The sequence below is a fragment of the Caretta caretta genome, chromosome 23, assembly GCF_965140235.1.
Source record: "Caretta caretta isolate rCarCar2 chromosome 23, rCarCar1.hap1, whole genome shotgun sequence".
Taxonomy (NCBI): Eukaryota; Metazoa; Chordata; order Testudines; family Cheloniidae; genus Caretta; species Caretta caretta.
Genome location: NC_134228.1, coordinates 14,672,404 through 14,698,909, shown reverse-complemented (window position 1 = coordinate 14,698,909; position 26,506 = coordinate 14,672,404). Strand labels below are relative to the sequence as shown.

Sequence of the window (26,506 nt, the reverse complement as noted above, 5' to 3'; positions counted from 1 at the left end):
AGTAATTCGGGGGGTGGGGAGAGGGCTCCTTGGCGCGTTGGCAAGTGGGGGGCACTGGCTGAGTTATGGGGAGTGCCCAGGACTGGGGCAGTGCCAGGGCTCCCACGGGTTCCCTCTCCATTCATGCATCATCAAACTCGGCCCATCTCCACGGGTCTTGGGGGAGCACCAGGGCGAGATGGAGAGCGCCGGGTTCTTTAGTCCAGTCGAGCCCCTCGACTCGGGCTCAGTGGGGAGATGCGTTTGCGTCCGTGAGCGAGACGTCCTGCAGCGGAACATGGTCGTCCTCGCGAGGGTGTCCAGCGCCGGCTCCACCTGCAGCCTGGCTCGTCGATGCTCTGTCTGCTACTCGTGCCCACCTGCGCCATCTGCATGATGCCAGGTCCCATTCGCCCCCTCTTGGGCTCATAACTGAATTCTAAAACTTTGGGGGGAAAATCATGAGGCAAGGAATTCCACAGGTGAACTTCAAAACTACTGCTTTCTTGTGGCTGTGACACATTCTCAGCTCAGAAGGGACTGGTGATCTAGTCTGCTCTCTTGCATTGTGCAGGCCCAAGACCTGCCCCAAAATAATCCCTAGAGCCGAGCTTTTAGAAATCCAGCCCCGCTGGAGTTTGAAATGGCCGGGGTTGGCGAATCCGCCATGCCCCTTGGTCGGTTGTTCCCCTGCTTAATTCCCCTCAGCGTGAAACCTTATTTGCAGGTTGAATTTCTCTCGTTTCAGCTGCCAGCTGTTGGCTCGAGTGAGTTATGAAATACTCAGTTTCAGAGTAACAGCTGTGTTAGCCTGTATTCACAAAAAGAAAAGGAGGACTTGTCGCACCTTAGAGACGAACCAATTTATTTGAGCATGAGCTTTCGTGAGCTACAGCACCGGATGCATCCGATGAAGTGAGCTGTAGCTCACGAAAGCTCATGCTCAAATAAATTGGTTCGTCTCTAAGGTGCGACAAGTCCTCTTCTTTTTATGAAATATTCGGTCCCTGCGTCACCTCCTCTGCGCTCAGCTAGGGAGTGGGCGTCTCGCTCTCAAGCAGGTTTTCTAACCCGCGTGGCTCTTCTCCGACCCCTCCCCGATGTCCCACCATCCACCGTGAGTTGTGGCTGTCCCGAACGACCTGCCGTATTCCGGGGGGGCGAACCACGGCCTTAAATAGTGTGAGATTTTCTGTCTTACTGTCTCTCCCGCCCTTCATGGTTCCAGTAGCTTTTCCAGCTGCCGCTGCCCATTGGGTGGATGCTTTCGGAGAACTAGCCCCGGTGACTGCCAGGTCTTCCGGGAGCATTACCCACGTGCGTTCCTTCGTCACTCGAAGAGACGGGGGAGGCCTGCTTTTCCCCTTCCCAGCACCGTGTTCATCCCTATGTCCGATGAGTCTGTTCTTTGCTGCAGTTTCAACCAGTGTGTCTGGTACTGAAGTTACCCAGCCAGGAATCACCTCTGGCGCCTCTTAAAAATCTGCATGGCTTGAGTTATCTGCTCGTCTGGTCCTGAGGCTGATTGGAGCAATCGGTTACATACCACGGTTAGCAGACTCCTCGATCCATAGGGGACCGCAAGGGGCACCTAGTCTGACCCCCAACCACGCTGCAGGATTTAAACCATCCAAGACAGATGGCTCCGGCCTCCGCTCGAAACCCTCCTCGAAGGAGCTTCCATGACCTCCCGAGTCCTCGGTTCTGTCGTCCTGCTGCTCTTCCCGGCCGGAAGTTTTCCCTGAGATTCAATCTCAGTCTGCTGTGCTGTAGTTTGAACCCACGGCCTCTCGGGCAAGAAAGAACGACCTGCCTCCATCTTTTCTATGGCAGCCTTTCGAGTATTCGAAGAGCGCTGTCAATCTCTTTTCCAAACTGAGCGTACCCAGTTCCTTGGCTCACGTGGCTGGCGTCCCTCCCCTTTGATCGTCTTTGGTGCTTGCCTTTGGATCCTACCCAGTGTCTCCACGTCCTTTCTGGGCGTTGGTGACCGAAACCGGACATCGTCCTCCAGCTGAGGCCTAGCCGTGACCCAGCCGAGCGGTCCTGTCCCCTCTGCGACTTGCAGCTACGCCTCTGTTAATGCAACCTAAAATTGCATGTTGTTTTTTTTTTTTGCAACAGCATCATGTGGCCGGGGTTGTGATCCACCGCCACTCCCAGCAGTGCTGCTGCCCAGCCAGTTCTGGCCCGTTTGGTACTGGTGCATTTGGTTTTTCTTCCCAAAGTGTAGCCCATTTTCCTTGATTTTCATTTTGTCGGCTCTAGCCCAGTTCTCCAATTTACCAAGATCCCGAGTGGTTCTGCAATTTCATAGCTGAACTCCTGTGGGACTCATGGGTGAATCCCACCTGTTCCTGGGGCCTTATTATGGTAAAATTTCTCAATTTCTTCCAAAACCTCCTCTCTGGACTCCTCAGACCTGTCCCCTGAACAGAATGGCTCGGGGGGGGCTCTCCCTCCCGCCCTCAGCGCTGATTTATGTATGTGGGCTGTAGGTTTAGTTTGAGCCTTTTATGCAGTTTTGAAAGAGTTTCCATGCAGCTCGCAGGCGTCTCACTCCTGTGTCTAATTTGCATGTCCCAAGTTCCCTTTCTGAGCTGGCTGCTTGGGTAGCGTTACGTTTCATCACATAGCGAGCGCTTCTGCTGTGTTCACCTCTCGCCCGGCTCTGGAAACTTCCTCGCCGCATCCCCAGTCAGTACGGGGACAGCTGGAATCCCCCCGTTATTGGGTTCCTGGTTTCGTCCCCTCTCTAAGCTGGAGTATTTCGCCCTGTGGTGCTGCTCTTACTGCTCAAGGGGGCGGCCTAGTCCGAGAGCTTGGATGGGTCAGTGTTTGATTCATTGAAGGTTTTTCCCTCTGCTTTTCTCATAGGGGCAGTTGCCCCCCAGCTCTGCCCTGCCTGGCCAGCATGTCTCTGGGATTAGCGGCACTCCAGGGAGCTTTGGGGGGTCCCTGTTCCATCAATAACGAGAGCTGTGGCCGTCAGCACCGCAGACCAGCCCCAGAGGGGGACTTCTGCCCTGCGACTGGGTCAGGCCTGTCCATGCAGAGGGTCCCCTGGGGGGTGAGGTGGAGCCAGGTTCCCCAAAGTCACCTCCAGCCCTGGCCTGGCCTGGCCTGGCCGCGAGGCTCTCTGCTGCCACCTGGTGGCTTTGACCCAACAGTGTTTCTAGTGCCTGGCTGCCCTGCAGGCGTGGGCCCCAGGCGACTGTGTGGGGCCTGGGGGCCGCCGATCGGCTGCCGTCCAACAGGCGGGCTCAAGGCCGGGCCGCGGGCTGGCCCGTCAATGTTAAGTCTTGGCGTGCAGGGGAAGCCCCAGGAGGTGGGACATTGAGCCCGGGCAGGGAAATGGAAAAGCCAGTACAGGCCTCGATTAAGAAAGGGGGGGCAATATAATCAACGCCAATCACCTGGTATGCAAATACTGCAGTCACTTCCCTGGGCAGCCTCTGTCCACCTGCCCCACACATGCCCCCACTCCCCCCCCAGAGCTGGGGAGGGGACCCAGGAGTTCTGGCTCTGTGGGGGGGGTGCTGACTGGTTTGGGGTGTGTGTGGAGGGGTGGCTGGCTCAGGGCCCTTCTCCCGCCGCCGCCAACTAACCAAACAAGCCCAAATTTTACAAAACAACCAAAAAAAGCCCCAATTTTATTGAGTGGCTCCCCCACGGCTGGTTTGTTTCAAAAGCAACCCCCTTGGCTAGGAAAATGCAGCGACACCCCCCCCCCGCCAAGCAGATTACAAAAGCTAAGCAGCACCACTTGGCAACTGTTTACCCCTTTGAGACTGATTCCCCCAGCAGGGGACAGGACATATTTGGGGGGAGGGGAAGTAGACTAATTCCTCCCCCTCCCCCCCCCCAAAAAGGAGTGGAACAACTCGGGGGGGGGGGGGGGTAGAGATGAGCCTGGATTAGGAAGTTAAAGGAGGGGCTGGAGTGTGTGTGTCCATCCCCACCCTGGTTACAGCCCCTCCCCCACCATAGTGTTAACCCCTGCGGGGGATGGGGTAGCAATACCCCCCCCAGGCTAGGCACAGGGCAGGGCGGAGCCAGGAGGCACTTAGCATAGGCCCTACATAAACACACCAGGCACCAGCAGGGACCCCAGCCTGCTGGCGGGCCCCTCCCCCATAACCATCCCTGAGCAGGAAGTGGGGGGAGAGCTGTCAGAATTGGGGGGCAGGGCCATGGATGCCAGGAGAAGACAGCGTTCCCTGGGGGAGTGGGAGAGGAGGACAGGAGAGGGGCTGAGATGTGGACCCCCTGGGGGACAGGACTGGGGGGCTGAGAGAAGGGACAGGGTGGCCGGGGGGGCTGGGAGACAGGACGGGCCGTGGGCCCTGGGGGGAGGGGGCCCCTCTCACTCGTCAAGGTGCTGCTTGAACGGGTTGTCATCGGCGCCGCCCTGCAGGGCGCAGTACACGTACACCAGGAAGGCTGCGAGCGCGCCGAAGAGCAGCAGCTGCAGCCAGAGAGGCAGGTAGCGCCGGGAGCCTCCCCCTGTGCCCCCCCCAGGGCCTCCGCGGGGCAGGGGGTGGATGGCACGGCGTGGCTCCACCCGCATGGGGGGCGGGGCAGGGCGGGCCCGGCAGACCCGCTGGTAGGAGATGCCGTCCCTGCAGTGGGGGGGAACAAAGGGGGGGCAGCAGTTAGTGCTCACAGCCTCCCACACACGCCACAGTATCCACTCATACGCCCCCAACTCACCCCCCCCCCCAGGAGGGGGGACCCCAAACAGGTACCCAACCCAGCCACAGCCCCCCTTCTGGCACACGTCCGTGACCCGGTCTCACCTCTCAGTCTCCTCCGTCCTGCTCGGGGTGTAGGATGCGGCCTCTCCGATCTGCAAGGAAAAGCACCATCAGCGACCACCAGGCGATGGGGGGCAGCAGGTGCTGTCCAGCTATGGGGCAGAACCCCCTGTTCAGGGGCAGCCAGGTAATACAGGCAATGCATGCCCTCATTTGCATACTCCAGCTGTGCCTAGGGAGTAATTTGCATATCCCCTCCACAGTGGTGGTGCTGAATACAAGCCCTAAACTGGCCACATCCTGCACCCCCAAACTGCTACCTACTGTTGTGGGAACAGCAGGTACTAGGAGAAGAAATGAGATACTTACTGTGAGAGGTCTGGGGGGTACAAATGGGGGAGGGGGCAGCTCACCCTAACTTAACAGTGGGCCAGGATTACTAGGTACGTAGGTGCCTTACGGTCCCTCCCTTTGATAACAGAGGAGAAAGATTTAAAGTGTCCTTAATTTAGTGTCATTTAAATCCCTTCGAAAGGGGAATAAAATAAACTGAATTAAGGGCACATCTGTAGTTGGTGCATGGGAGGAAGTGTCTACACCACGCCAGCGGAAGGTGTTTTCCCCGCCCTCTGCTGCGGGCGCCTCTCCAAGAGACGGCGGCGAAGAATTCTTCTGGGGCCTGAGCCGCGTCCGCACCCGCAGTGGGGTCAACCTCACTGCGGCACGCCGTTTCGCACAGCCCCCCTGTGATGCAACCAGCTTGCTGTAACTTTTAGGCGTAGACCGGCCTGGACTTCACACGTTTGAGACCTTGCTCAGAAATAGAAAGGGAGGAACTCAACTTGTGGGATTCAATTTTCATTTGCCACAGAGTCGTCCACAAATCCAACGGGAAGGAGTAGATTTTTAGCAGTAGATCCCCGTGAGCCTCAAGTTCCCCAGACACACACAACCCAAAAATAGAATAAAATTGGATAATAGAAATATATAGCTGGGAGCGCGCCTTAGATAGAATTTATTTACGGGGACTTGCGTTCTATATTTGGATACGGGATGTTGACAATTGGTGTTTTAACGGTTATGAAGTTTACATTTTTCAATCTCCCTGTCTAGGGTCATCAAATAATTCTAGTCTCCCATCCCCTGACCCCTGCTCTTCCCCCCCCATAACTGCCTGCAACTGTGCAAATTTAAATAGACTAAAAAAAAAATTTTTTTTAAATGCTCAAAACCCAGAATTTAGCCCAGCTGTGATGATGTAGCAGGCGAGTCTCTCGAGGTGGGGATTTGGCAGTTGTTTGGAGGGCAAACGGAGAAACACTGGCTGAGTCTTCGCAAGCCCAGCCAACCCCCCCGGGCCAAGCGACTTTCAAAAGCTGGCCTGAGCGTGCGTGGCCGGACTAGGAACGAGGGCAGCCAGGGCGTCATGGGCCCGTCGATGCTGCCCTGGGCTCACTCTCAGGTTCGGGCCCACACCCCTCGACAGTCCACACGCAAATGGAGACGCTTAGAAAACCCTCAGACCCGGCTACGCAGGGTGGGGCCAAGCCCTGCCATGTGGACGCAGCTCAGCGTCAGCCGGGAGCCCCGGGGCCGGCAATTGTAAACCCAGGGTCCCAATGCAGCGTGATCGCCTGCCTGGCAATTCCAGCCAGGCTTTGCAATGGGGACACCCAACCGGGCGAACTGCGTCTCCGGGGGAGAGCGCCAGGGCTGGGCACACCACAGAATCTCTCCTCATGCGGACATGGGGGCGGGCAGTGTGCGTGTGTCTTTACATGTTCCTAGTCAGTATTACATTATCTCACACCGGCGGGTCCTTTCTGTCTGGATCGCAGACATCGCCTGAGAACAACAAATCTCTCGAGAGGCTCTAAAACCAGCGGATCAAATTCAGAAATCGCTTCAGCAACTGGTCTGGAAAACGTCACCCGGCTCGACTTTCAGTGGCTTCAGAACCCCGTCAGCCGGGCAAGAAATCAATTGTCAGTTACCCCTAAAATGGACGTTCTCCAAACAATTATTTTTTTTGGTTAGAAAAGGGTCTTTTGGGGGGGAAATCTCATCGTTTTCAGATGGTGACATCATCTCACGAGGCGGAATGGCAGGTCTTTTCTGTCTCAATCTCAAACGGCCGGTTAAAATAATGTGACCGCCGTGAGAGAATAGAAAATGACCCGAAACTGGCAGGGGAACCAAATTTCCAAGCAAAATTTTCCCCCAAAATAATTAAATTCAATTTTGAAATGAAGTTTCCTGAAACTCACTTTTGTGGGTTATATTTTACACCCCCCCCATTATCAACCCGTCTTATCACACCACGTACACGAAGAAAGTCCACGCTATCACCAGACCAGTATCTCGTAGAGACATCTCTAGCAGTTCCCTGCCCTGAACCGGCCCCCGTCTCCCGATCACCCTGTTCAAATACGTGACATCTTCCCGACGCTTTGCAGAGCTGAAGTCGGTTTTGCTCTTCGAAAAGGAGAAGTTTGTCCCAAGTACATGAACGTTCGGCCCCAGGTCAAGCTGGGGGGGTATGTGGGAGGCCCGTGGACAGAGCCGGGATGGTTTTAGGGACGGGGAGAGGCTGGTAAATTGTCAATCCTAGAAACACGGGCGTCATTTTGGGAGCTCCCCGCGTCAGGGGGACGTAACATCACGGCACGAGGCATCCCGGACATGGGCAGCATTTCTGTCCGCACTAAACTCTCTGGCTTTAAGCACGACCCTGAGGCCGGTTCTCTCTCTTTCCTACAGGGTCAAACTGCTGACGGGACAATTTATCCACCCGGCCAAAAATCATCCCCCCCGGGGAAGTTATATCGGTTTCTAGACAATTGCGCCAAAATTCAGGTCCGGCTGCGCTGGGCCCAACATCACCCGGCAGCAAACAGTTTAAGGTTCGAGTTTTTCAGGCCAGGCCAGCGGCCGAATCCAGGATTGCCCCATGGTGCTGGGACGGGGGCAGAGTTGGGGGTCGGAGGTGATAGGATAGCGGGGAGTGAGGGGACTAGAAAGCTGGCAGTGCTAAAGGAGGGGTACACCTATTTCCACCCCCCAGTGCCTTCTGCCTTTCCCAGGCCAGGCTGCCCCCATCCCTGGGATCTTATCTGGGGAGCTTACGTCCCACCCACCCCGTCCTGCCCCCCCCGGGGCTGACTTACTGGCTGGCGGGTGGTGGCTTCCCCCAGGCGACTTGGGGCTGCACCAGAGAGCCAGGAGGAGGAAGAGGAGGAAGATTCTTCGTAGGACTCGGTGTCCACATCTGGGGGGGGGAGAGAGGAGTGGGGTGAGATGCGGTGCTGGGCACGGCTCTCCCCTTCCCCACTAGAGCTCCACCCCTGGAACTCCCTGATGCAGGAATGTGAACATGGCCCAGGGGTGGGGTGTCAAGCCCAGGCCAGGGGAATCATACCAGATTTCTCCCCCCACATCCTCGCTGCTCTGTATCCCCCCCCTTGCCACCCCCACCAGAGGAAATACTTCCCCGACGCCCCCCGGCTCCCCTCTCACCATCCCCCAGGTAGCCGGTGCGACCCTCACGACGAGGGAAATCATACAGCTCCCGCGTGTACATCCTGGTGGGGCTGGAGTCTGGGGGGGCAGAGAGACACAGGAGGGGTCAGCGGGGGGCACCTCCACGCCCCACCCCCACAGCAGACAGGGACATTCAGACACCTCAGCCAAGGCACCCCAAGCCTGGGAAAACTCTGCCAGTGCCCCTCACTCCCGACCCACAGCCCCCTGCTCACCCAGCCCTGTGCCCCCCCGCCCCGCGGCCCCCTCTCACCGTCCGCCCCATAGCCGCGCCGCTCCTCCTGCCGGGGGTAGCTGTAGGATTCCCGGATGTAGGTCTCGGTGGTGCCAGGACCTGGGGGGGGGGGGGGGGGGAGACACACAGGAAAGGGGGGGCTGTCAGTGGCTGTGACTGCTGGCCCCTCCACACCCCCCCGGACCCCCACTCACCTGAGTAGCTCCCAGCCCCCACCGAGGGTGACAGCCTGGTGCGCTGGCTCTCGTATTCGCAGATCTTCCTCTCGTAGAGCTTCCGGGTCGATCCTGGGGGAACAGGAGGGGGAGATGGGGGGGGTCAGGTGGGCCCCCATGGTGCCCTGCCCCTCCCCCACAGACGGCATCTGCCCCCGCCCCATAGTGCTCCCGGCCCCTCTCCAGAGACCCCCCCTTCCCCCGCAGCCCCCCGACTTCCCCCCCTCCCCAGAGACCCCCCTTCCCCCGCAGCCCCCCGACTTCCCCCCCTCCCCAGAGACCCCCCTTCCCCCGCAGCCCCCCGACACCCCCTTCCCCCGCAGCCCCCCGACTTCCCCCCCTCCCCAGAGACCCCCCTTCCCCCGCAGCCCCCCGACACCCCCTTCCCCCGCAGCCCCCCGACTTCCCCCCTCCCCAGAGACCCCCCTTCCCCCGCAGCCCCCCGACTTCCCCCCTCCCCAGAGACCCCCCTCCCCCCGCAGCCCCCCGACTTCCCCCCTCCCCAGAAACCCCTCCTCCTACAGCCCCCCAACTTCCCCACTCCCCCGAGGCCCCTCCCCCCAGCGCCCCCCGTACCCACGACGGGCCCGTGCGGGATGCCGTAGCGCTGCAGCATGGCGATGAGCTCCGTGTCCGTCAGCCCCCGGTACCGCTCCATGGCCCGGCCGGGGGGGGGGCGGGGGTCAGCGCGGGGGGGGCAGGGCCAGGGGGGGCCGCGGGGGGCTGTGGGGGGGGGCGGGAGCCGCGGTTCCGGCGCGCGGAGCAGGCCCAGGACGGGAGGCGCCAGCGGCGAGGGGAAGTGACACGGGGGGGGGAGGGTCCGGGACTGGGCAACGCCCCGCCCCTCTCGCCCCGCCCCTGGCAACGGACCGCCGTGGCTAGCAACGCCCCGTCCAGCGCGCCCCGCCCCTGGCAACGCCCCGCCCCTCTCGCCCCGCCCCTGGCAACGGACCGCCGTGGCTAGCAACGCCCCGTCCAGCGCGCCCCGCCCCTGGCAACGCCCCGCCCCTCTCGCCCCGCCCCTGGCAACGCCCCGCCCATATCCCAGCGCGCGGGAGCGGCCGGAGGCCCTTGTGCAAGCTTCTGCCCCTCCCCCCGTCTGCCTCAGTTTCCCCACTTGGCTAGTAGCTACCGTGGGAGTCCCGGGGCTCCGTGAATTCGTGTTGCCCCAGAGCTGGGGGGAGGGCTGGGACCCAGCCCGGGACGCCTCGGTCCCATCTGTGCTGTGGGAGGGGAGTGGGTGGGGTCTCATGGGGGCGGGAAGGGAGCGGGGGGGGCAGGGAGCCAGGACGCCTGGGTTCCCAGGAGCTGGCAGGGCGTTCCCCCCACGCGCCCCGAGGGAAGCAGACTCAGAAAAGAGCCCTGGTGACTCATCGCTTTGCCTGGGGCGGTTTCGATTTCCCCAGGAGGGAGGCCCCGGCCCCCGCCCCGACCTGACAAGTGACCGGCCCTCAGCACTCCCTGGCGCCGCCCCAAGGAGCTCACACAGCGCCAGGCAGCTGCTAAGGAGACACCTACCAGCCGGGAGACGAGCTATCTGCACACAACAGAGGGGAAACTGAGGCACACAGCCAGGGAAAGGCTTAATTGCAGTCACTTGGTGGGTGAGTGATGAAGAACCCAGAAGTCCTGGCTCCCAGCCCCCCCTGCTCTAACCACTAGCCCCCACTCCCCTCCCAGGACCAAGGAGGGAACCCAGGAGTCCTGGCTCCCAGCCCCTCTACTCTAACCACTAGCCCCCACTCCCCTCCCAGAGCAGAGGGGAGAACCCAGGAGTCCTGTGTCCCAGCCCCCCTGCTCTAACCACTAGCCCCCACTCCCCTCCCAGGACCAGGGAGAGAACCTAGGAGTCCTGGCTCCCAGCCCCCCTGCTCTAACCACTAGCTCCCACTCCCCTCCCAGGACCAGGGAGAGAACCCAGGAGTCCTGGCTCCCAGCCCCCCCTGCTCTAACCACTAGCCCCCACTCCCTTCCCAGAGCCAGGGAGAGAACCCAGGAGTCCTGGCTCCCAGCCCCCCTGCTCTAACCACTAGCCCCCACTCCCTTCCCAGAGCCAGGGAGAGAACCCAGGAGTTCTCATTGCTCTACCCCTTCCAAGGGGTCCCTGTATAAACAGCCCCGCGCCCTGCCCCAGAGGCAGCCGCATCGCTGGCTTCCGCTCACACGCCTCTTCCTCCCCAGCCATGCTGGCCCCCCAGGATTTCCAAACCTTCGTCTTCTTCGACCTGGAGACCACCGGCCTGCCCCCGGACCGCCCCCGCATCACCGAGCTGTGTCTCTTCGCCCTGCACCGCCGCTCCCTCCTGCAGCGCCCCCTGCAGGATGACGACACCGGCGCCCCCCAGCTGCCCCGCATCCTGGACCAGCTGACCCTGTGCATCGACCCCCAACAGCCCGTCACCCCGGCAGCCGCCCGCATCACGGGGCTGAGCCAGCAGGGCCTGGAGGAGAACGGCAAGCAGGGCCTGGACCAGGCTGTGGCTCAGGCCCTGGGGGGGTTCCTAGCCCGCCAAGCCCCCCCGCTCTGCCTGGTGGCCCACAACGGCTATAGCTACGACTTCCCCCTGCTGCGGACGGAGCTGGGGCGCGTGGGGGCTGAGCTGCCCCCCGCCACCGGCTGCCTGGACACCCTGCAGGCCATGAAGGAGCTGGGCCTGGGGGGCGAAGGAGGGTACAGCTTGGGGGCGCTTTTCCAGGCGCTCTTCGGGAGGGACCCCGACAGGGCACACTCGGCCGAGGGAGACGTCCGCACCCTCGTCGCCATCTTCCTCGCCAGGGCGCCACAGCTGATGGGCTGGGCGGCGGGGAAGGCCCGGGACTGGGGGGACGTGAGCCCCATGTACCTCCCCACCACGCAGTGAGCGCCAAGAACCCAGGCGTCCTGGGCTCTGGGAGGGGAGTGGGGTCGGAGCCAAGATGCAGCCCTGGCTCTCGGAAGGGAGTGGGGTCTGGTGGTTAGAGCAGGGTGGGCTGGGAACCAGGACACCTGGGTTCTCTCCCCAGCTTGGGGAGGGGAATGGGGTCTGGTGGGTTAGAGCAGGGGGGTGGGAACCAGGACACCGGGGTTCTCTCCCTGGCTCTGGGAGGGGAGTGGGGTTTGATGGTTAGAGCGGGGGGTGGGAACCAGGATGCTCGGGGAGGGGAGTGGGGTCTGGTGGGTTAGAGTGGGGACGTGGGGCTGGGAGCCAGGACTCCTGGGTTCTCTGTGGATGCCTCTCACGGTTCATTAGATCGTCAAAGGATCTGGAGTTGGGTAATGAAATGATTGTATTGAGCAGCTGCTTTTAATGGGGGGGGGGAAGCTCCCCCCGCGGTTTTACTGTTAATAAATACACTCCAGGCCCTGAGCCGCATGCTTTGCTGAGTTAAGACTTCATGTCTGGTTTGGGGCCCTGGGGGAAATCGGGGTGCAGGTGTCCAGCATGTGACCGTCACCCCAAAAGACTGCAGTTCCCAGGTCCACCAGCAGAGGGCAAAGGGTCCCAGTATTAACAGCCCCTGTGCCCCACCCCAGAGGCAGCTGCATCTCGGCGCTGGGCGAAGGGTCACGGTATAAACAGCCCCCCCCAGCCCTGGAAATCAGACTGGAGAAGCGTTGAAAGGTTTTTCCCTCTTTCTCTTTTTATTTGGTTTTTATTACTTTTGTTCTCTATATTTTGGGGGGCACGCTGGGGGAATGATGGCGGGGGGCTTCGTTGTTTGATTAGTTTGTCCTTGTCTTTGTTTTGTCGACGTCGGTTTTCTTTTGGCGGAGATGGGAGGAAAAATAAATCTCACGACACCGAGCGAGGGGGGGGCCTGAACGAACGAACCAAAACTCACGAGCACGGCACGAATTGGAGCACAGACATGGCGTATAGAGATATATAGGGGTGCTTCCGGGGGGGGGCCCCAGGGACGGGCGAGGGCTGGATGGAGGGGCTAAGAGGGGAACGGATAGGGAGAGTGGGTGGGTGGGGAGAAAGAAGGGATGTGTGGGGATGTATGGGGTAGATAGATAAATATGGGGGTGTACGGGGATAGACAGATAGGGGGGTTGGTAGGGAAGGGATCGATGTATTGATGGCTATATAGATAGGCTGTCCCCGGACACCTGGGTTCTACGTCACCTTCCCCACACCCCCTCCAGTGGAAATCGGGGTACCGTGGGAAGGCCCCAGTCTCCCCCCCACCCGGACTGGTCACTGCAGAAGGGGCATGGATTGGGGCTGACGGGTGCTGTCTGGGGATGGTGCCCCTCCCCCACTTCCTAGAATCCCCCCTCGCCATGTGACACCCCCCGGCGGGAAATGGGGTGGGGATGGAGGCCCTAAATTACCCCCCAGCGGCCTCCACATGCCCTGTGTACCCCACTCAGTTCCAGTCCCCCCAAACATGCTGGAGCCCCCAAATATCCCCCAAGCTGCTGATACCCCTGAAACCCCAAATCTCCCCCACAGCCATCAAGAGAGATCTGAACCCCTGACCCCTCCTTAAAGTGGGGCACGGGGCACAGCTATCTACAGCCAGGATTGAGGGGGGTGAGGGGAGCACAGAGTTAGCGATACTCAGGGGATGGGGGCACTGAGGGTGTGTGCGGGGTAGTGGGGGGCAGGGAGGCGGGGGTCACACAACTGTCTAGAGTGGGGGGGTGAAAAGGCAGGAGTGGGGTGCTGGGGGCAGTGCAGGAGTTGGGGGCAGGGAGGCAGGGGGGCACAGCTGTCTGGAGTTGGGGTGCTGGGGGCAGTGGGGGAGGTGGAGGGCAGGGAAGTGGGGGGGTGCACAGCTATCTAGAGTTGTATTTTCTCATATATATATATATATATAATATATATAAACAGCACAAACATCTACATTCATCCTGGGGTCCCCCCGCCAGCCCCCACAGGAGGGGACATGGGGGGGGCAGGGCAGGACTGGCGTCTCCTCCTCACGACGCCCCCTGCTGGGGGAGAGACCTGGGGGGAGAAAGAGAAAGACAGAGGAGGGGTAATTAATAAGAGCACACCCAGCTAGCGCCCCCTGCTGGCCAGGCACCCACGTCATGGATTGCCCCCCGCCGCCCTTCACTCACCGGGGCTCTATCCTGGCTCTGGGAGGGCAGTGGGGTCTAGTGGTTAGAGCAGGGGGCTGGGAGCCAGGACTCCGGGGTCCTATCTCTGGCTCTGGGGCGGGGGGAGGGGGGGTGCAGTGGGCAAGACCCAGTTCCCACTATGAAATACAAGATGCTAAAACAATTATAAGGCAACCCCCACCTGGCGCGCTGTTCCCCTTCCTTGGGGGGTCCATCTGGGACCAGATCGACTCTGCCAAACCTTCCTGCACTCTGCAGCAGACACCCTCCAATTATAACAACTGAGCAGAGGGCGTGAGATCCCTGACTAAACAGCTCTCCCCAGAAGCAGCCGCATCTTAGTGCTGGGAGCCCTGTATAAACAGCCCCTGGGCCCCACCCCAGAGATGGCTGCATCTCAGCCTCTCCTGCCATTTTTATGCCCTTCCACTCTCCAAGTGGCCCCACTCTGCCCAGTGATCTCTACCCACACACCACTGTTCTCGTGGGGGAGGGCACGGCCTGCTGCTAGAGGAGAAGGGGGGGGCATGGATCAGGACAGAGGATCTGTGGGGTTTTTGGCACCTGGCCCTGAGAATCAGGCCGACGCGGATACAAAGCAGTCATGGTCCCACCCCAGCGCAGTGGGTCTCCTAAATATCAACTCACGCCATGGCCCCTGAGGGCCCGAGATGGTAATTTATGGCTTGCCGCAGGCCACGAGCCATTGCTTTCCCACCGCCTGGCCGTTGAGACATTAACAAAATAGCTGACGGCTGTTACGAGACTCTTAATGTGACCCAATACAGCAGGGAAAAGAGGGAAGTGAAGCAAACACGGTGAGCGGGGTGTAAGGGGAAAATATTGTAACCGTAGGGCTTAACCGCCGGGGAGAGTCTGTTGCGTTCAGACTGATTTCTTAAGGCTCAAGTGAAGAAAGATGGCTATGCCTTGCCATCAAACAAGCTTATGCTATCACCACAGCTAGGCCAGGAGAGCCGCTGAATAAAAGGGAGTGAAACCATTACAGGGACGCTCGATCAGAACGGAGCAATCAGCAGCGTCACCGACCCATCAGCACCCAGATCAGTCCCGAGCTCCTGCCGAGGTCAGGAGAAAAGAAGATTGGCAGGATGTATGGGAAACGGGGTGTCAAAGTTAGCCGTGGAGGGTGAGAGAGAAGGGTTGGAAGGCCCCAGAGGAGATGGGCGGCTGGCGCACAATCAAAGCTGTGGCCTGACGTGTCTTACACCAGCACCTCTGGCAAGGCAGGTCGCACAAAGGGGCTGGAACACAGTGGCTCCGGCTGCGAGGATGCCTCGTGCCCGGGCTGGATGGCCTCCCGCTTCGGCTGGCCGTCTCTAATCTTCACAGGGCCTGGCCCAGACCAGCACCTCCAAGAAGAGGAACCAGCTTGGGGCACCCAGCCGGGCCCCTTCCTGAAAGCCTGAAAATGACCAGACCCTGTCCCTGACTCCCGCTGCGAACAGTAACCGAGCTAACGGTGGGTGGGTCCTCGTAGGGCCTATGACGAGTGCCGTGTCTTGTCTGCTCGCAGAAGCCGGGCCAATCAAAGACGTTTCCCGCCCCGTCTTGTCTGTCTAATATCCTGAGGCCGACATGGCTACACCACGGAGAGGAGCGAATGGGGGCTGGGGCCTTGGGGGGAAGAGGCGGGGCAGGGTCTTGGGGAAGGGGTGGGGGCATGGCCTCAGGGGAAGGGGTGGGGTGGGGCATCAGAGAGAAGGGGCGGCGTGGGGCGGGGCCTCAGAGAGCAGGGCGGGGCCTTGGGGGCATGGTGGGAGGCAGGGCCATGGTTCGGGCACCTGTGGACCCTCCCACTTTCAGGGCGCTCCCTGGTATCAAACAGGTAGAGAAACACTGCTCTGCCCCCCAATATATAAAAATCGCTTTTGTCCGCGCAGCCCACGGAGATCAAGGTGGATTTTGCCGAGGATGGTGCAGATAATGGGCAAGTGACAGAAATGTGGCTAGAGACCAGGTACAAATGTCGGACGACCTCGGACAGCAGGGGCAGACAGCCTGGGGCTGAAATCTTAGGGTACGAACGACACGAAGCTGGGGGAGTTTTGCACCCTTAGGAACAGCCTAAGATTTACAGGTCTCTATCCGCAGAAGAGTCCACGCTCCTGGGTGTACGCCTGGATTGACGGCGCTCTGTCTGTCTGTATTTGTGCTCGTCTGATCTTTGACCGGCGTTTCTGGAGCGGAGAGTTTGCGGCTCAAAGCTGCAGGTGACACCAGGCTGGCAGAGGTGGCCACGCCACTGGGGAACTGAAAACGACCAGGACAAATTAGAGAACGGGGCTGAGTGCGACAAGATGACGTTCAAACTGAGCTGAGCGTCAGAAGGAAAAGTCCGATGCCAGGGGGCATCGCCGGCTAATGGGAGGGACAGCTGAAGAGGATCTGGAAGTTAGAGCAGCTCACAGATTGAAGGAGAGCCTGCCACAGGATGCAGCCACGAAAACGGCTAAGATCGTTCTGGGCGTGTTAGCGGGAGCGTTGTACGTCAAGCACAGGGGGGCGTCGATCCCGCGATGTTCTTGGCGCCGGGGCACACTGGCCCCGCAGATGAGCGTCAACGATTGGGGTTCAATCCAAGGCGTTTTGGCCGCAGGGTCACCACCTGGCTCAGGGTAAAAGGACACTCGCAACACAGAGGTTGGACTTTGGCCCAGAACGGGTGCCACCCCCCTTTTTTTCAGTAGCCAGATGCCTTGGGGAGCAATTTAACAAGACAACGGATCTATTCTATGGAGTGGAAAAAGCTAACACAGGCAAAACTCCAGCGCGCTAAGAAATATAAATCACATCCGCGGGCAAACACGGGGCATTCGCCTCCTTTGCAAGTATAATCTTTGTTATAGACGTGGCTTGGCTCCTGCGTGCTGCTGACCTGAAACTGGGCAGCGAATTAATCAGCCAGGAGATGTGCTGTAAAGATTGTCCCAGCGTCCCTGGGCAGGTGCCGCTCAAGATTGCGCGAAAGCTGCTCCGAAATGGAACAAGTTCCTCTTGACTGGGACACATCCCGCCAGGCTTAACGGTTTCCTGCGGCCTCACGAGCTCTAGGTGAGGACAATTCACCATGGAAACAATTTCCCACGGCTCGTGGGGGATTCTCCATCACGGGCAATTTTAAAATCAAGATCTAAGAGATCTGCTCTCGGAATTATTTGGAGGAAGTCCTGTGTGATACAGGAGGTCAGACTAGATAATCCCGACGGTCCCTTCTGAGAATCTGGAACAGACCCGAAGAAGCACCTGTTTCTAATGTGATCTGTTGGAACTCCTCGCCTCATGAGTTTTTGGCCTGAGGTTTTAGGAGAAGTCAGTATAGAGCCAGGGAAGGAGGAGAAAGGCCACAGGTGCGACACAGGAGGACAGAGGAGATGAATCTATTAATATTTCATGGGGAAGTAGGTTAAAAGGTTGACTACAGATCCAATGGGAACAAGACCTTAGTGTCTTACGTTTAGATCTGGATTCTTTTTCCTCTATTGTGTTATCAACACTACATTTGATAAGCAACTGGCACAAGCCAGGGACTATTCTGCGGATCTCTTAGCCACAAAATTCGAAAGAAAGTCCCCTTCCCAAGATGGTGACGGAGGATAAGTGTTATTTGTTCCTGTGCGTTATTTGAATCTGGGGTTTATCGACCGAGTGTCTGGTTTATGTTAGCCAACTCGCAGGGCAACCCGATTTTTGCATCCTTATGTCTTGCGCGATTAGTTGCTGTTGTTTTGCATAGCAAAGAAAGCTCCATAAAATTAAATCCAACGCTCCAGCCCGTTTTCTTTAGCGAAGCAGTCAAAATGGAAAGAACCTTGAGAAAGGTGATGCCGGTAATTAGTTAATATGGGATTTGGCAGAATTTGATTTGTTTTTAATATAATTTTGATGGACAATACTGATGGTTATTTTTAAGCTTTTTTTTTTTTTAATTTTTACCTATTTAAATTTTCACCACTGTGCAAAGTTTCGGGTTTTCAGCCATTTTTGAAACCAGTGTGAACCTTCACAGGTAAAATTATGGATTTTAAGCATTTGTATTTTTTCATGTTATTGATTGAAATTTTAACAGCCAGGCCCTCAAGCAATGTTTCCATTTTCACTGATTTAAATTTTCACGGCCGTGCACCATTCCATGGTTTAAGCACTTTTTTGTATTTTTACCAATTTAAATTTTCACCATCAAAGCGACGGGTTTTCATATTTTCTCCGATTTCAGGTTTCACAGCTGTGCACAATTCAAAGTGTTTAAAACCCATTTCCTTTTCACCAGTTTCAATTTTCACCCTCAGACTGACGGGTTTTGATCTTTTCACTGATTTAAATTTTCACAGCGGTGCACAATTACGGGTTTTAAGTCCATTTTTTATTTTTCCTAATTTCAATTTTCCCCGTTCTAATTACGGGGTTTAAAGGTTTTTTCAATTTTCATCCATTTAAATTTGCACAGTTGTGCAAAACTACGGGCTTTAAGCCCTTCTTATTTTAAATTTTATTTTGTTGCCAATTTCAATTCTCGCAGATGGAAGTACTTTTTCCCATCTACGGTTTCACAGCTGTGTCAAATTATGGGCTTTAAGCATTTGATTTTTCCCTTTTTCAATTCTCACAGTTGCAGGAAATTCTGGGGACAGGTCAGACAACGAGAAGGGGCCAAACATTAATTATTTACTGACAACAGATGTTGCAACTGAAAACGGTAAAGCTTTATAACCGAGAAAACACCTATTTGTCCCCAGTGTATGTCAGAATATACAAAGTCAGCAGTAACCCAAACTCTCCTTCTCAAGCAGGATTTATCTTGCTTTGCCTGTGTGTCCATTTTGATTCTTGACGGACATATTTTGTTTGTTCGTTCAGTTTGTTCGTCTCCGGTGACGTTTACGGATACCAATAGATCCCTTCCCAGTTTGCCTATAGCTGTGGGGGAGGGATAGCTCAGTGGTTTGAGCATTGGCCTGCTAAACCCAGGGTTGTGAGTTCAGTCCTTGAAGGGGCCATTTAGGGATCTGGGGCAAAAATTGGGGATTGGTCCTGCTTTGAGCAGGGGGTTGGACTAGGTGACCTCCTGAGGTCCCTTCCAACCCTGATATTCTATGATTCATGGATTTCAAGGCCAGAATTGTCCATTGCGAATATCGACCCTGAAGTCCTGTATCACCCAAACTGCAGAACGGCCGCCAAATAATTCCTAGAATTGGTCTTTTAGAACGTCCCAGCTTGACTGAAAAGTCGCCCGTGATGGGCAACCCACCGTGACCCCCGTGACCCTTGGTCAGATTGTTCCAGGGGTGAATTACGCTCACCGTTAAAAGTGGACACCTGATTTCCAGGCTGAATTTGTCCAGCTTCAACGTCCAGCCACCGGATTGTGTTAACCCTTTGAGTGCTAGGGTGGAGAGCCCGTTACTAAATATCTGTTCCCCCTGGAGACACTTCGAGACAGGGATCAATTCACCCCTTCACCTTCCCTTTTTTCAGCCAAACAGCTGGCGCTCCTGCCGTCTCTCGCTGTCTGGCATTGAATCATTCTCGTGTGATTGATCCACATCCTCCCTGAATTGCGGGTACTGGAACCGGACGCGGGATCCCAGTAGCGGCAACACCAGGGCCAGATCCGGAGGCCAAATCACCTCTCTGCTCCCACTCGAGAGTCGCCTGTTTATACACCCCAGGGTCGCCCTAGTGCTGTGGGCCCCGCATCCCCCATGCTCCCCAAATCCTGCGTTCCCTGCTCCTGTCTCTCTCCCACGGCACACACAACGCAACCCCCCCATCCCGGCACCCCAGTTTAACTCACCCGCCTACATCTGGTTGGAGAAGGAAGTGGGGGCAGCCTGGCCGTACCCCCCCTGCTGGCTGTAGGGGTCGGGCTGCCCGTAGCCCTGCTGGTTATACTCCGGCTGGTAGCCGCCTTGCTGGCCGTACGAATCCTGCTGCACGTAGCCAGAGCCCTGGTTGTAGGAGTCAGCGTAGGTGTCCGGAGCCGGCTGCTTCTCCGGGGCGGCCGGCGGGTACTTGGCAAAGGGGGCACTCCAGCCCGTCTCCTTAAACACGAACCAGAGATTTCCTGTCCACAGCACCAGGTTCAGGAAGCCAAAGACCTGGGTGGGAGGGGAGAAAGAGCGCGGGAAGGAAGGGTTAATGCATAGAGGGCAGGAGGTCCCCTCTAGGGGGTGCTGGCTCCCATCTGGCCCCAGGGTGGGGACTAGCTGGCTCAGGGGGCTGGGGAATGGGGCACAGAGCCTGTCCCCTCTAGGGGGCGCCGGTTCCCATCCGGCCCCAGGTCAGGTCCTGGCTGGCTATGGGGGGCAGGGAATGGGGCACAAGGCCTGTCCCTTCTAGGGGGCGCCAGCTCCCCTCAGGGGGTCTGGCTGGCTGGGGAAGGGTCTCACCACGGAGGTGTTGAGTCCTGAGATGATGGGGTCCTTCAGCTCTTTGCACGTGTTCCCCTCTTTTTTGCAGACCTCCAGCCCCTCGATCACGTTGTCGGGGTCTGTTGCTAGCTTGACGTCGGAGAGACCCTTGGCCCAGGCACACGAGCTCACCAGCCACATGAAGGCGAAGACAGCGGTGACAACGAAATCCTGGGGAGAGAGCCGGGTTAGCCCCCTGCGTGGCCCCCCAATGCCTGGCCCTGCCTGCCGAGGGAGAGAGCCCCCTGCCCAACTCCCCGCTCCCTGTGCGCCCCAAACTCACGATCATGGGGCCCTTGTTATTCTCCCGGTACTTGTTCTCCATGAAGAGGTAGACGACCGTGGCAGCCAGCGAGTACAGGAAGGCGAAGACCGCGATGGTGACGAAGAATTCAGCCGAGGAGGAGTAATCCCCCATGAGGAACACCTTCTCCACCTCGTGCCCCTTGCAGGCTGGGACGTCGAAATAGACCTGGTGGAGTCTTGAGGAAGGGGGTTGGGGGGAACATGAGGCAGGGGGCTCAGTCATACAGGAGGTACTGGTCCGTATCCTGTATGTATAGCCCAGACCTCCCAGGAATAGAGCCCAGTGACAGCCCTGACCGCTAATGCAAAGATAAGGCAGTCTGTAGACAGAATACAGCCCCGGTCTGTGTAGGAGGCGTCAGTTCATATACAACAAATATCGACCAGTTTTGTATAGCAGATGCCAGTCAATATACTGTATATACAGCCCAGACCTCCCAGGAATACCACCCAATGTCAATCATGACAACTAACAAAAGACAAAGACTGTCTGTATACAGAATACTGCCCAGTCTGTGTAGGAGATGCCGGTCCATATACGGACCAGGTCTGTGTAGGAGGTGCTGGGCCATATATTTCTTATATCTAGCCCAGACCTCCAGGAATAGGGCCCAGTGTGACCCTGATCACTAACACAAAGAGAAAGGCTGTCTGTTTACAGAATACAGCCCCATCTGTGTAGGAGGTACCGGTCCATGTATAGTAAATATGGACCAGGGCTGTGAAGGAGATGCTGGCCAATTATATTGCGTATATATAGCCCAGACCTCCTAGGAATAGCACACAATGTCAACCCTGACCATGAACACAAAGACAAGGTCAGTCTGTATACAGAATACTGCCTGGCCTGTGTAGGTGGTGCTGGTCCCTATACGGGATATACATACCAGATCTGTATAGAGATGCCAGTTCATACACTGTACAGCCCAGACTTCCCAGGAATAGCGACCCTCATAAGTCCTGACTGTAAATCAAAATTGAGAGCAGGCCGTGCAAAAAATGAAGCCCTGGTCTGTACAGAAGGAACCACATCATATACTCTACAAATACAGCCTGGGCTTCCCAGGGACAGAGCCCAGTGTGCATCCTGATTTCTACCTGAAAGTCAAGGGCAGGAGTCTGCACACAGAACACAGCTTCGCTCTGTGTAGGAGGCACCAGGCCATATACCATATATATAGCCCAGTCTGCCAAGGAGATGCTGGTCCATATACTATAAATACATCCCCAGCCGCCCAAGAACAGTGCCTACTGTAAATCCTAATGCCTATCTCAAAGACAGAGGTCATCTGTATACAGAACACAGGCCTGGGCTGTGTAGGTGGTGTCAGTCGATATACTGTATATACAGCCCAAGCTTCCCGGGAATAGTTCCTAGTATTAATCCTGACTGTGAAGTGAAAGTCAAGGGCAGTCTGTATATAGAATACAGCCTGGAAATAAGTTGTCAGTTTTTAATTGGAACAATTGACCAAGGCGATGCTGGTCCATATACTGTAAATAAAGCCCCAGCCTGTATAGGAGGTACCAGTCGATATGCTGAATTCACCGCCCAGGCCTCTATGAGGCAAAGTCAGTGTGAATCTCAGATGCTATCCCATCCCAGTCTTGAAACATCAAAAGTCTCCAGGTCCCTACGCAGCGTAGCAGCCCACCGGCCGGTCCCTATGCACTGTAACGCCCAGCTCACCTGAATGGGTAGCCAAACTCCACTTCGATGTTCAGGTTGCTCTCGCTTTTATTCACACACTCAATGCTGAGGCGAAATTCCCCACTGTAGGTCCCGCAGGTGGCGAAAGCAAAGATAGCAAAGAGCTGTGGGGTGAGATGGGGCGGGTGAGACCACAGGGGTGCTGCAGGAAGCGCTGGCTGTGGGGGGGAGCTCCCAGCCTCTCCGGCCTCTCCCGGCGGGCGTCGCTGTGGGGAGCAGGGTGGGAGCGCCGGCTGGTGCTAGGATTAATAACCCTGGCTCCGGGACGGGGAGGCGGGTAGAGCAGAGAGGAATTGTGGGTAAGAAGGGTTAGCTGGGTCCCGCCCCCTCTAATCCTCCCAGAGAGCTGGGAAGAGATAAGAACCTGTCTGACCCAATTGTCCATCTGTCTACGTCAGCCACACTCCTCTGTTCTCATGGGTTCCTCCATCCTCCCCCCGACCCCGTGCTGGAAGAAGGGGGGGCGGATATCAGGCTGGAGGGGCCCACAGGTCTGATCCGGGGGGAAATGACTCCAGAACCAGCAGGGTCCACGGGCACCTGGAATCATTCCCCAACCAGTTGGGTCAATGGGTTCATAATACGGCAGAAATGTCAAGCGAGTGGGTCTGGAAACACTCCAGAACTGGCAGGGTGGGGAGGGCCAGGAGCCACTCCAGAACCGGCAGGGGGACCAGGAGCTAATCCAGAACTGGCAGGGGTGTGGGATTTGGGAGCCGATCCAGAACCGGAGAGCGGGTGGGGAGGGCCAGGAGCTGCTCCAGAACCAGCAGGTGTGAGGGATTTGGGGACTGATCCAGAACCAGAGGGGGTGGGGGAGTCAGGGGCTACTCCAGAACCGGCAGGGGGAAGGAGCTGCTCTAGAACCAGAGGGGGATGAGGGGTGGGGGTCAGGAGACGGTCTAGAACCGGCAGGGGGGTCGGGAGCCACTCCAGAACCGGCGGGGGGAGGAGCCGCTCTAGAACCAGAGGGAGGAAGCGTTGGGGTCGGGAGATGCTCCAGAACCGGTGGGGAGGGGGTCATGAGGTGCTCCAGAACTGTCAGGGCAGGGTATGGGGGGGTCTGGAACTGCTCCAGAACCAGCAGGATTAGGGGTCTGGAATCTCTCATTCTGTCTCTGAGTTTCTCCATCTCTGGTCTCCCCAAATCTGATGGGGTAACAGGATCTGATAACCGGGTTTTCCTGCACCTCCTTCCTCCAATCCTACAGCCCCTCCCACGCTGCCTGGCTCTGCAGGTTGGGGGGTGGGGAAACAGGGCCTGTCCCCTCTAGGGGGCGCTGGCTCCAAGCCCTAGGCCAGCTCAGAGGCAGTCCAGACAGGACCCCCCAACCTCAGGGTCCTGAGGAGCCAGTTCCGGGGGACTCACCCATTCCAGCAGTTTCAGAAACCCCAGCGGTTCCTTGAGCATCCGGAATTGTCCCCCAGCCACGACCTGTCGGTCAAGGTGGAGAGAAAGGGGGATGGGGCAGGGGGAGGGGGTGATATTAAAATATCTGACATCCCATCGTTTCCTGAACCCCTGCCCTCCCAGAGCCAGGGAGAGAACCCAGGAGTCCTGGCTCTCAGCCCCCGCCCCCGCCCCCGGCTCTAACCATTAGACCCCCACGCCTTTCCCAGAGCCAGGGAGAGAACCCAGGAGTCCTGACTACCAGCCCCCCCGCTCTAATCATTAGACCCCACTCCCCTCCCAGAGCCGGGGAGAGAACCCAGGAGTCCTGACTACCAGTCCCCCCCCCCCGCTCTAACCACTAGACCCCACTCCCCTCCCGGAGTCAGGGAGAGACCCCAGCGCAAGACGGTTATTGAAGATCACAAGTTCCTACTAGGAAAGGCCTGCAGGAAATACCTCCCCCAAACACATACCCACAGCCTCCCAAACCTTTCCCCGCCCCCAAACTCACTGCCCCCCAATCAACCGGAACCCCCCTACTCCTCCTGCTGTTGGTGGGGTAGATGTTAACCCCCAATTAATAAACAACCCTCCGATATCTGCACCCCCTCAACCCCCCCCAAACCTGATACAAGGATTGGGCTGCATCACCCCCACCAGCCCCCCAACCCCGATGCTGCTGGTGGCAGAAGATTCTGCCCCCCCGTTCATAAACAGCCCCCAAAAATTACCCTGAACCCCCATTGATGGCATTACATTTGACATTTTGACTCCCTCGCCAGCTTGCTGTCAGGGGTAAATATCCCTGAGCCAGACCCTCCCCATGGCAATCAGCCCCCCCCCCCCCAATTATCTGCACCCCCATATTCCTCCAGCCAGCAGGCAACCGGTTGAATGCACCATCCCAGCCAGTCTCTACCACAGCAGCGGGTGGGAGAATATTCTCGAGTGTCCCCCCCCCATTCATAAAGAGCCCTCCCCACACGTGAGCCCCACATTCCCCCCCCCCCGCACCTGACCGTCATGGCAATGAACCCACTGCAGCAGAGCTCAGCCATCTTCCCTCCCCGCCCCCGCCCCTGCTGCAAATGGAGGGGGGGAATATTTGTAGTTCACCCCCCCACACACACACATACACACACATCCCCCACTGCAAAATATCCGGTCACCTCCCGCCCCATCCCAGATGATCCCCCCCTCAAGTCGTCCATCCAATCTGAACCCCCCTTGCATCAGTCTCAGACCCCCCCCCCCCCGCATTTGCAGCACGGAAATATCCTAGCTCCTGACCCCCCCTACACTCCCCACTGCAATCTACCTGCAGCCAATCTGTGCCCCCCCCCATGCATCAATTTCAGATCTCCCCCATCTGCAGCTGGGAAATCTCCTAACCCCCCATTATAATCTCAGAGAATCGCGCCCATGTGTGCCCCCCCAACATCAATCTCAGATTCGCCCCCCCCACAGTTGTAGCAGAGAAATACCCTAGCCTGCCCCATAGCCTGTCCCCCCTCCCTATATTTGCAGTGCGTTGCGTTTGAATGCAGCAGCAGCTGCTGCAAAAAAAAAAAAAAACCCGCTAGGCAGGGATTGGGGGTGCATGGAGGGAGCGGGATGCATCTCGGGGGGGGCAGAGGGGGCCCCTTGCCCTGTGGGAAAAGCCCCCCCGTTCCCCTGATTGCTGTCTATGGTACTGAGCGAGCCAGGTGCGTACCTGATTGAGGACTTCCATCTTGGAGCTGTCTGGAGCAAGGCGGGGGGGGGCAGGGCTATATCCAGAACAGCCAGGAGGGGGGGTGCAGACGCAGGAGGGAAGAGCGGGGGGGGGTAGGGTGACGTCACGACGGGGGATGTCACTCCCTGGCAGAGGGAGCGGGAGAGATGGGGCGGGGGGGGGGGGGGGTTCAAATCCCAGAGCTGGGGGCTTGGAGCCAGGACTCCTGGGTTCTTTCCCCAGCTCTGGGAGGAGAGTGGGGTATAGTGGTTAGAGCAGAGGGGCTGGGAGCCAGGACTCCTGGGTTCTTTCCCCAGCTCTGGGAGGGGAGTAGGGTCTAGTGATTAGAGCCGGGGGGCTGGGAGCCAGGACTCCTGGGTTCTCTTCCCGGCTCTGGGAGGAGAGTGGGGTCTAGTGATTAGAGCCGGGGGGCTGGGAGCCAGGACTCCTGGGTTCCATTTGAGGGCTGTAGGTCTGACAGTCCCCCAACTCTCCCCCCCCAGTACAACTCACCTGGGGGGCTCCCCCTACTGGATGGGGGTGGGGCTTCAGCAAAGGGGGCGGGGCAGCTTGAGTAACCAGTGTCCCCTGACCAATGGGGGGGGTGGGGTTTGGGGGCGAATCCCTCCCCCTGCTGGGTTCTTTTCTCCGGCCCCTCCCCAATGGGTCACCCCCCCCCCCCCCGGCTCCTTTCCTCTAGGGGGAGGTCCAAACAGAGGGCCAGGAACCCACCCCAGCGGAGTCCTGAAGCCCTGGGGTCTCCCTGGTGTCTTCGCCCGCCCCCAAGGTCTCTCTCCTGCCCTGGGCTCAGATGGGAGCCGGCGCCCCCTAGGGGGGAAAGGCCCCAGGTCCCATTCCCCGACCCCCTGAGCCAGCCAGTTCCCCAGAGGCCCCACCACCACCACTCACAGTCCCCTGGCCCTGCCCCCAGCCCAGGGCCTGTTAAGGAAAAGTCAGCACATGTGACTCCCTTTTGGTTTGGGGCCCAGCATTGTTTAAATGCCAGCACATCATCCACCAGGAGGAGTGATCCTTAGATACTGAATCCCTGTGAAAATCCCCCTTGTCTCCAGCCCGCCTTGACTCCCAGTGTCTGGTTTTTGTCAGTCTCTAACTCCCTGTCTCTTGGCCTTGATGTGAGGCCTCCCATCCTGATTTACTGATGCATG

The 26,506-nt window shown here is 58.0% G+C and overlaps 3 protein-coding genes across 5 annotated transcripts; 1 reads left to right on the top strand and 2 right to left on the bottom strand.

Moving 5' to 3' along the window:
- Nucleotides 1-3,601: 3,601 nt before the first annotated feature.
- On the bottom strand, nt 3,602-9,463 carry LOC125628131 (emerin). The gene is made up of 7 exons (XM_048832933.2): nt 9,303-9,463; nt 8,706-8,798; nt 8,530-8,610; nt 8,253-8,333; nt 7,904-8,004; nt 4,779-4,828; nt 3,602-4,601 (listed from the first exon to the last, which is right to left on the bottom strand). Exons 1-7 carry the CDS (start codon nt 9,382-9,384, stop codon nt 4,346-4,348), a joined length of 744 nt encoding a protein of 247 aa, XP_048688890.1. The 5' UTR covers nt 9,385-9,463; the 3' UTR covers nt 3,602-4,345.
- Nucleotides 9,464-9,989: 526 nt separating this feature from the next.
- On the top strand, nt 9,990-11,790 carry TREX2 (three prime repair exonuclease 2). 2 transcript variants are annotated; one of them, XM_048832936.2, is made up of 2 exons: nt 9,990-10,326; nt 10,908-11,790. In XM_048832936.2, the coding sequence occupies exon 2, from the start codon at nt 10,910-10,912 to the stop codon at nt 11,585-11,587; it is 678 nt and encodes a 225-aa protein (XP_048688893.2). In that variant the 5' UTR covers nt 9,990-10,326; nt 10,908-10,909; the 3' UTR covers nt 11,588-11,790. The 2 variants fall into 2 exon arrangements, with proteins under 2 accessions (XP_048688893.2, XP_048688892.2); XM_048832935.2 differs by having other exon boundaries at nt 9,990-10,330; nt 10,908-11,789.
- A 531-nt stretch (nt 11,791-12,321) lies between these two features.
- SYP (synaptophysin) lies at nt 12,322-25,414 on the bottom strand. Of its 2 annotated transcripts, none has more exons than XM_048833221.2 (7): nt 25,338-25,414; nt 23,600-23,665; nt 22,210-22,334; nt 20,497-20,695; nt 20,193-20,384; nt 19,598-19,901; nt 12,322-13,663 (listed from the first exon to the last, which is right to left on the bottom strand). In XM_048833221.2, exons 1-6 carry the CDS (start codon nt 25,353-25,355, stop codon nt 19,602-19,604), a joined length of 900 nt encoding a protein of 299 aa, XP_048689178.1. In that variant the 5' UTR covers nt 25,356-25,414; the 3' UTR covers nt 12,322-13,663; nt 19,598-19,601. The 2 variants fall into 2 exon arrangements, with proteins under 2 accessions (XP_048689178.1, XP_048689179.1); XM_048833222.2 differs by lacking the exon at nt 25,338-25,414 and adding an exon at nt 24,483-24,503.
- Between the last annotated feature and the right edge of the window lie 1,092 nt (nt 25,415-26,506).

Bases quoted from the DNA above. Each gene is read 5' to 3' on its own strand.
- LOC125628131 (XM_048832933.2), bottom strand. From the start codon at position 9,384: ATGGAGCGGTACCGGGGGCTGACGGACACGGAGCTCATCGCCATGCTG. The intron at 8,005-8,252 runs GTGAGAGGGGAG...TCCCCCCCCCAG, and splicing joins CACCGGCTACCTGGGGGATG to ATGTGGACACCGAGTCCTAC. The intron at 4,829-7,903 runs GTAAGTCAGCCC...TTTTCCTTGCAG, and splicing joins AAGCCACCACCCGCCAGCCA to ATCGGAGAGGCCGCATCCTA.
- TREX2 (XM_048832936.2), top strand. From the start codon at position 10,910: ATGCTGGCCCCCCAGGATTTCCAAACCTTCGTCTTCTTCGACCTGGAG.
- SYP (XM_048833221.2), bottom strand. The intron at 22,335-23,599 runs GTGAGTCCCCCG...CTCACCCCACAG, and splicing joins TTCTGAAACTGCTGGAATGG to CTCTTTGCTATCTTTGCTTT. The intron at 19,902-20,192 runs GTGAGACCCTTC...CCTCCCACCCAG, and splicing joins CAGGACTCAACACCTCCGTG to GTCTTTGGCTTCCTGAACCT.